The 9,696-nt window shown below is 40.5% G+C and overlaps 1 protein-coding gene across 2 annotated transcripts in view; it reads left to right on the top strand.

Moving 5' to 3' along the window:
• PPP1R42 (protein phosphatase 1 regulatory subunit 42) overlaps window positions 1-4,531 on the top strand; it is an 80,253-nt gene extending 75,722 nt beyond the window's left edge. The window contains exon 9 of one of the 2 annotated variants that reach the window (XM_073330953.1): window positions 4,196-4,531. In XM_073330953.1, the coding sequence (XP_073187054.1) occupies window positions 4,196-4,280 (85 nt within the window). In that variant the 3' untranslated portion in view covers window positions 4,281-4,531. The remainder of the gene's footprint in view (window positions 1-4,195) is intronic. The other variant, XM_073330956.1, reaches the window with a different exon arrangement.
• The last annotated feature ends 5,165 nt before the right edge of the window (window positions 4,532-9,696 follow it).

Here is a 9,696-nt window from a genome sequence, read left to right on the forward strand (position 1 = left end):
TGAGGGAACTGAGCTCTCGCTGTGGGTGCTCTACCCTTTATGCCATTGGTTGTGGAGAGGTGAGGATGTGCAGGATGCAGGCGTGTCTCAACAGATACTGCTATTCCGAGATTCTGATCTTGTGCATGGATATCTAAAATAGGATCCACATGGACAAAACATCTTGAAGAACCATAATTACTGTATGGTAAGTAACAGCTTTTCTCTAAAATGTTTCTAGTGTATGTGATTGGACATGTCCATTACCAAATATTTTGCAAGTGAACATGTGATGTGTGTGTGTATGTAGTGGAATTTGATCAGCTGAGTGCATATTTCAATGAACTCCACGGCTTGTTTCTAGAATGTAATATAAATTTATTTTAACAGTGAGTAAGAATTGTATAGCTGTAAAGTGCTCTGAGTTCAGATGCATTATAAATGTTTTTTATAAAAGTAAGTTAAAATACTATCAGCTTCTGAGCACACCATGTGTTGTCCTTCAAGCTCTGATCTTTGGTGACATTGCTGCTTCAACTTTCTGATGCAGCAGGCTACATTAGCAAGGGAGCTAAGTGTCTGTGCTGAGACGGCACTTCAGTGCTGGTGCCCTGGTTCACCCAGGAGTTGAGGTACCAGTGCTATAGGTAGCTGAGTGGCTCTGCCAAGGTATTGTTCTTGAAGGGCGACCAGGCAACAGCACCAGGCAAGTTACCTGTCTGCACTGAAAAAAAAAAAGAGGAGTACTTGTGGCACCTTAGAGACTAACAAATTTATTTGGGCATAAGCTTTCGTGGGCTAAAACCCACTTCATCGGATGCATACAATGGAAAATACAGTAGGAAGATATATATATACACACACACAGAGAACATGAAAAAAATGGATGTTGCCATACCAACTGTAACAAGACCAATTAATTAAAGTGTGCTATTATCAGCAGGAGAAAAAAAACTTTTTGTAGTGATAATCAGCGTGGCCCATTTCAAACAGTTGACAAGAAGGTATGAATAACAGTAAGGGGGGGGAAGAATTAACATGGGGAAGTAGTTTTTACTTTGTGTAATGACCCATCCACTCCCAATCTTTATTCAAGCCTAATTTAATGGTGTCCAGTTTGCAAATTAATTCCAATTCTGCAGTTTCTCGTTGGAGTCTGTTTCTGAAGTTTTTTTTGTTGGAGAGTTGTGACTTTTAGGTCTGAAATTGAGTGACCAGGGAGGTTGAAGTGTTCTCCGACTGGTTTTTGAATGTTATAATTCTTGATGTCTGATTTGTGTCCATTTATTCTGTTAGAGATTTTCTGGTTTGGCCAATGTACATGGCAGAGGGGCATTGTTGGCACATAATGGCATGTATCACATTGGTAGATGTGCAAGTGAACGAGCCTCTTATGATGTGCCTGATGTGATTAGGTCCTATGATGGTGTCCCTTGAATAGATATGTGGACAGAGTTGGCAACAGGCTTTGTTGCAAGGATAGCTTCCTTGGTTAGTGTGTTTGTTTTGTGGTTGCTGGAAAGTATTTTCTTCAGGTTGGGGGGCTGTCTAAATGAGGACTGGCCTGTCTCCCAAGATCTGTGAGAGTGAGGGATCGTCCTTCAGGATAGGTTGAGGATCCTTGATGATGTGTTGGAGAGGTTTTAGTTGGGGGCTGAAGGTGATGGCTAGTGGCGTTCTGTTAGTTTCTTTGTTGGGTCTGTCCTGTAGTAAGTGACTTCTGGGTATTCTTCTGGCTCTGTCAATCTGTTACTTCACTTCAGCAGGTGGGTATTTTAGTTTTAAGAACGCTTGATAGAGATCTTGTAGGTGTTTGTCTGAGGGATTGGAGCAAATGTGGTTGTATTTTAGAGCTTGGCTGTAGACAATGGATCATGTGATGTGGTCTGGATGAAAGCTTGAGGCATGTAGGTAAGCATAGTGGTCAGTAGGTTTCCAGTATAGGGTGGTGTTTATGTGGCCATCGCTTATTAGCACTGTAGTATCCAGGAAGTGGATCTCTTGTGTGGACTGCTCTACGCTGAGGTTGATGGTGGTATGGAAATTGTTGAAATCCTGGTGGAATTCCTCAAGGGCTTCTTTTCCATGGGTCCAGATGATGAAGATGTCATCAGTGTAGCGAAAGTAGAGTAGGGGCGTTCGGGGACGAGAGCTGAGGAAGCGTTGTTCTAGGTCAGCCATAAAAATGTTGGCTTACTGTGGGGCCATGCGAGTACCCATAGCAGTGCAGCTGACTTGAAGGTATACATTGTCCCCAAATGTGAAACAGTTGTGGGTGAGGACAAAGTTCAGCCACCAGGTTAGCTGTGACATTATCGAGGATACTGTTCCTGACATCTTGTAGTCCATCTTTGTGTGGAATGTTGGTATAGAGGGCTTCTACATCCAGGATGATGTTTTCTGGAAGATCACCAATGGATTGTAGTTTCCTCAGGAAGTCAGTGGTGTCTCGAAGATAGCTAGGAGTGCTGGTAGTGTAGGACCTGAGGAGAGAGTCTACACAGCCAGACAATCCTGCTGTCAGGGTGCCAATGCCTGAGGTGATGGGGCGTCCAGGATTTCCAGGTTTATGGATCTTGGGTAGCAGATAGAATACTCCTGGTCATGGTTCTAGGGGATGTCTGTGCAGATTTGTTCCTGTGCTTTTTCAGGGAGTTTCTTGAGCAAATGATGTAGTTTCTTTTGGTAACCCTCAGTGGGATCAGAGGGTAATGGCCTGTAGAGTGTGGTGTTAGAGAGCTGCCTAGCAGCCTCTCGTTCATATTCCGACCTATTCATGATGACAACAGCACCTCCTTTGTCAGCCCTTTTGATTATGATGTCAGAGTTGTTCCTGAGGCTGTGGATGGCGTTGTGTTCTGCACGGCTGAGGTTATGGGGCAAGTGATGCTGCTTTTCCATAATTTCATCCCGTGCACGTCGGCAGAAGCACTCTATGTAGAAGTCCAGTCTGTTGTTTTGACCTTCAGGAGGAGTCCACGCAGAATCCTTCTTTTTGTAGTGTTGGTAGGAAGGTTTCTGTGGATTAGTGTGCTGTTCAGAGGTGTGTTGGAAATATTCCTTGAGTCAGAGACATCAGAAGTAGGATTCCAGGTCACTGCAGAATTGTATCATGTTCGTGGGGGTGGAGGGGCAGAAGGAGAGGCTCCGAGATAGGACAGACTCTTCTGCCTAGCTAAGAGTATAGCTGGATAGATTAACAATATTGTTGGGTGAGTTAAGGGAACCACAATTGTGGCCCCTTGTGGCATGTAGTAGTTTAGATAGTTTAGTGTCCTTTTTCCTTTGTAAAGAAGCAAAGTGTGTGTTGTATATGGCTTGTCTAGTTTTTGTAAAGTCCAGCCACGAGGAAGTTTGTGTGGAAGGTTGGCTTTTTATGAGAGTATCCAGTTTAGAGAGCTCATTCTTAATCTTTCCCTGTTTGCTGTATAGGATGTTGATCAAGTGGTTCCGCAGTTTCTTTGAGAGTGTGTGGCACAAATCTCTCAGCATAGTTTGTGTGCTATGTAGATTGTAATGGATTTTTTTACCTTCAGTCCGCTTTAACCATCCATACAATACACCAGCATGAATGTGCATGAACAAAATTCAGTTATGCAATCTCTGCATAAAAATTAATACCAAATTTAGATCAATCACTAACAAAATTCATTGACATGAGTTTTCCTAAACATTACTGAAAAACAGATCTTGCAGCTATTTTTAATCTGATACTATATCTCATTTAGATACATGGATACAAAATCATGCACAGAACTTTGTATAATACAATTATGAAAGCTACACCAATCCTGTAATACATGATAAAATAACCAATAACTGTAGTCAGAGTTCAGGGTTGCTTATTGGTTGTTCAGGATGATTGTACATATATGTGAGCTATCAGTGTTAGAAGGGAGATAGTCTGTGGTTCATAAGGGGAACTGATAAAATGAGTTGCAGAAAAGATTTTGAATGACGTAACTGTTTATTTCCTTGCTTTTTTATGTTTTGCCTTGGTGAGCTCTGCAGTTTAGCAAGCTTAACTCAGAGTTAAAGAACTTTTTTGTGGGGGATTGATATATAAATGCACATTAGCACATGCTGTGTGTGGGGCGGGGGGCATACATTCAGGGACAATGAATGGTAAATGTTAAATGTGATTTTGACCAACACATTTGACTTTATTAGAAAAAATGTGATTGTGCTTAACAGTATGTTTTTATTTTGGTAACAGTCACCTGACCTTGAAAGAGTCTCAGAGTTCACTGCCAATAAAAGATCTATTGGAACCTCATCTCCTCAATCAGATACCCCTGTAACCAGAGACTGCAGAGACAACTACATCTTTGTTCACTTAATTCTCAACAGAATTTTTTGCAACATCATAATTTGAGTATATCAGAGCCAGTGATGAAATGATCCAAGCAAAAGCCGAATATTTTAATTCAGAAAACACTAAAGAATAGTTTGTACAAGAAGATTTTCCTTTTTTGCTCACACAGGAGAGTGTCACCACTATTTTCATAATATGTGTGGATGCATTAATTTATGCTTATTTTATGGTAATATCTTCTGAATAAAAGGCTTTTAGTTTGGTGATAGTTTCATTTATATGAGAGAAATGCTATAACTACCAATTATATAGATTTTGCTTCCATTAAAATCTGAAAATTATTAAGAGGTATTCAAATACAAATTTACATGGATAGTCTTGACAATTTTCAGTCTGTTTTGAACTTATTTTGGGGGGAAATATTTGTTAAGATGTTTGTGTTGAGGCAACTCAATTATGTCAATTCCAGTCAATCTGCTTTCAAGCCTGGGCACAGTACAGGAACTGCAGTAGTTGCATCGATCGACCTCCGGGCAGTAAATGAAGACCAAGTGTCCATGCTGATTTTTCTTAGATCTATCAGCAGTCTCTGATAACACTGATCCTAAAATTTTGTGTAAATGATTGTGGTCCTGAACAACCTAGTTAAGACTGCTCTGAGGAGCTCCCTCTTCTAACAACAACAACAACAAAAGTCAGAGCTGGGCAATTACTCACCTCGCCTTAGGGCTCTCTCTCAGTGAAGTACCACAGGATTCCATCTTATCACCCCTCTTGCTCAATGTGAGGCCATTAAGGATCTGTCTACACTGTAGTTAAAAACCCAGGGCTCTGTGTCAGCTGACTCAGGCTTATGAGGCAGGGGTTAAGGGGCTATTTAATGGCAGTGTAGACATGTGGGCTCAGGCTGGATGAGCATCCCAGAGCTTAGGCTCCGGCCCAAGCCCAAAAGTTTACACTGCCATTAAACAGCCTCTTAGCTCGAGCCCCATGAGCCCAAGTTGGCTAACACGGGCCAGCTATGGTTGTCCGATTGCAGTGTAGACTTACCCTAAGAATGTGAGTGAAGAGCTATGGCCTATGGTGACTTTGATATGCCATTGACATTTAGATCTAAATTTCATTTGGTCTGACCTGACTCGTACAGTTGAGTTATTTACTCACTAGGGAAGCAATCAGAAGAAATGGCAGAGATTATATCATCCCTCTGATTGAGCAAGTTTGTTACTCAGGTTTGCAGTATGAGGGTTCTGTTAAATATTAGCAGCTCCAGGATGTCCAAGTTACAGCTGAGGTCAAGACTGTTTTTTTTTCATCCATGCTCACAAAGGAGAGCATTACCGTCTCTTTTGAATGCTGACCTCACTGCTGGTATTAGTGCCTTTGTCATCTCAAGCTTAGACAGCTACAGTATGCTCTACATTAATACATTTTAAGTAAGGCTGTTGATTAATTGCAGTTAACTCACACGATTAACTTGAAAAAATTAATTGTGATTTAAAAAATTAATCGTGATTAACTGCAGTTTTAATCACACGGTTAAACAACAGAATACCAATAGAAATGTATTAAATATTTTTGGATGTTAATCTACATTTTCAAATATATTGATTTCAATTACAACACCGAATACGAAGTGTACAGTGCTCACTTTATATTATTATTTTATTACAAATATTTATTTGCACTGTAAAAATTATAAACAAAAGAAATTGTTAAGTAAGTAGCAGTTCCCCTTAATGATTTTTAAAATAAAAATACAATACAATATTTCAACTATTATAGTATGATATGAGATATATTCTGTACTACTACATCATTTAATAAAGTAAAAAAAAATATAAAGAATGTTTTGGAACAAAACAAATGGAAAATCTGGGTTTTGACCAGCTCTGATCTTCACATTTCTGTGCTTACCTGTTCCCTGTGGGCCCTGTCCTGACTTTGACTTGTTAGGGAAATTTAATTACCATCAGTAGGAGTTTTGTGCATGGATCAAAGCCAGTATATGGCTTTCAGTTCCCTTTGAGACATATCTGCTTATTTTAATAAAATAAATTAGCTTTTGCTGCAGTCGGGGGAGTGGAACTAGTATTGCTACTGTATTGCCTCAAATGGACAAACTTACTAGCTAATTCCTGTTCCTAGAATTGGCTGTTGGTGATGATAAAGCAGAAAGAATGCAGTTTGTATTTCATAGACTGCATGGTACTTGCAAAACCAGAAGATTATCCTTTAATTTAAACTGAGCAGATGTTTGGTTTTTTTTTACGTGGTAGCCACTGCTGGAAGAACTGTTTCTATTAGTCCTTTTTCTTACCAAAATCACACTCTAACGGAGGCTCCCGGTTTAAATCGCATGTTCTCATTTAAAATAGGCCCTGGGGAATTGTGGGAAGGGGAGGCATGGTTTACCAGCCCTTCAGAAAGAAGATTGCAGTTGCCTTGAATCTAAACCTTGAGCTGATCGGAGGAATATGCATTGAGCCAGGTCTGTCATTACAAATTAGGATTCTCATGCGGGATGAAAATCTAAGCAGGATCAGGAGCCGCTGTATTCTTCCCCTGATACAGAAACAAGCCAGTGCTGGTTTCCTGAGTAAGCCCTGCAGTGGCCAGGGTGGGCTGTCCGGCCAGGGGTCGATGCGCCCGCGCCTCCACCCCAACCCCACCGGCATGTGGTCTATTCTGCAGTGAACACTAGGGTCCACGTGGGCTTGCTGTGACTGACACCGATTCTTCCCCAGCTGTTGTGGCAGGTTTCCTCTCCAGCAGCTGATTGCCAGACGGCAATCGGGGAGTAGCAGTTTAGCCCGGGAACAGGAAGGCAGGAGTAGATTTAAAAATTTGCACCCAGCCACAAACCAGCCAGTGGCCCCATAGGGACAAGTGTGGGAGGCGAGGGGCAACGCGTCGGGTTGGTTCCATTCGGGTCCTCTCTGGGCAGCACCGGCAGCTTACGGGACCCCTGTAATCACCTCTTCTAGGTGATCAGCCAGTTTGACCCACCGCGTGGGCAAAGCGCCTCTACCCATCTGGGCCCTTGTGCCTGCGGAGACGTGACAGCCTCTGCGAAATTTGCAACGTTTTATACAAATCAAATATTGGCGAATAAGCTTTTTTTCCTGCCATCTCAGTTCAAAGGAAGGGAGCAGACAGGCAGGGAGCGCGTGAATGTGGCACGATGAGCATCCCTGCCCTCAAGTCCAGCACGCTGGGCGCTTCAGCGTAGGCTTGGAGGTTGGCTGGGGTTTCTGATGGCCGCAGGCTGCAGACTCTTACCGGAGGGATGAGTTTCTCACTTACAGGAGGAGTTTTTTGGTGGGTTGAGTTGGGTTGTTTTAATGCCTTTTTTTAGGGGGAGGGGGGTCGGTCAAGTGTGGGGTCTGTAACTTTCAGTTATGTTACTGCAGACGGATATAAGACACTTTTCGACTGAATAAACTCCCTCCGCAAGAACAAAAATGCTACCATAGAGATTCACTTACATACAAAAGATGAATATTAATAATAAATAATAATATAATAAATAATAACGGTTTTGTAGTATTCTTCGTATTTAATTCCAAAACAGTTTCGTTTTCCTTACAACAGCCTGGAAAAGGTTACTAGTTAATATTATTTCAGACTTGCACTAAGAGGGACTAGTGGTGATCACCGATGAGCCAGAAGAACCTGCAGAGAAGTATTATATTTACCCGTGGTTGAAAAGAGTATATAAAATCTAAGGCAAGATCATCACCTCGTATAAATCGCCACAGCTCTGAAGTAAATGGCTTTATGACTATACACCACCTGAGGCTCTAGTCCAGCATACACAAGGAAAATATCACAAATGCTTTAACGATGCCTTCCTCTCTCTTCCTAGTGAATCACTTCAAATATGAAGATTTTATTTGCTTAATTTAAAAAGAATCATAATGAAGTAATTACTACTAACCTCTCAATATTAGGAGTTCCCTTCACAAGGTCCTTTACTAGGCATTGCTCTCAGCCTAGAGCATCTAGAGCAAAAGGGAATGTAAAAATTTATCTTTTAGAGTCAAATATATTTGTCCTAAATTATTAGGACTATTAGTTCTGTCTTAAATAACTTAATTAAAATGGACAAGTCAGTCATATTAAAATAGACCACCCATTTTAACTAATGGACATCGGTGAAGGAGAAAAACAATTAACTGTACTTTGAAACATCTAAAACCCAGTTCTTGTTTTGATCAGTCTGAGTTTTCTCTTCATAACTTTGACCAGTAAATACTATTGTCCGGTAATTAATTTGCTGGCTCCGATTACATTGTGTAACAAGCACAGAATGTCATATGTTTTATTCCTTTTATATGGTAGTAATATAATCTTGCTACCCAGCAAAACAGGTCTGATTTAAACTTCTTGAAAGAGTCTCTTTGGATAATCAGTAATAAGAAAGCTTTAAATAAAGTGGTTCTGTTAGACAATGATTCCAGTGGAGAGAACATGATGGGAGTAAAATACTAGTTAATATCTTAGTAGTAGGAATACAACTATTTTCAGATCACTGTAAACCAATCCAGTTGTAGAGCGGATGGCCGCATCATTTTCAAACCGACAGCTGTCTTCCTATTTCTGGCCTTTGTTCTTGAAAGGCAGATCTGGAATACAGGTTGATAGAATTCCTTGCGTTCTGCACCTTACACGTCTCAGTCCCTCATCCTGTTCATGTAATGTCTAGTTTATTCTGAAGGAGTTGTATGACAATATCTTTTCATTTCTAATTAAAGAGCACCTCGCCAACATTATATATATAGCTTAAAACGGCTATCTCCACCTATTTTTATTGGTTTGAGATTTGGGTTCTCATAAATACTGCAGGAGCCAAAGCCCCCGATGGAAATATTTGGCTTAGCCATTTTCCCAATACACCCCATGAACCCTGTCCTCTAAATCATCCCTCTCTTCCCACTCCCTTCCTAATATTTCAAATTATAGCCAAAGATTACGCTCTTAAATTTCTTGGCTTCAAAAGCTGTAACAAATCGTTCAGACTTTATTTTTCTAATAGGTCCAAGATTTGATTTATTGTGTCTATGTTATCACACAATCAAACTTCATTCAAAATGTTGTTCTGGGATTATTCTATACACTGCATATTTATTTTGAATGTCTCTTCTTATTAATGTTACTAATATTTAATTACTAGCCATTAATTTTGAAATCAAATATTCGGTCTCACTGTCCCGTCACATTCTTTCTTTCTTTCTCTTTCTTTCTTTCAACGGTGGACAATTTTAATTCGATGATTTCCCCCCCCCCCTATACTGGGTATTTTGGAAGAGTCATGACCCTGTTTCCTTTGGGTTTATAATATTAATATGAAAAGGGAAAGAAAGCTTATTAAGAAAGATAGAGAGCTGTGACTTTTGCAC

Source organism: Lepidochelys kempii, chromosome 2 (genome assembly GCF_965140265.1).
Source record: "Lepidochelys kempii isolate rLepKem1 chromosome 2, rLepKem1.hap2, whole genome shotgun sequence".
Taxonomy (NCBI): domain Eukaryota; kingdom Metazoa; phylum Chordata; order Testudines; family Cheloniidae; genus Lepidochelys; species Lepidochelys kempii.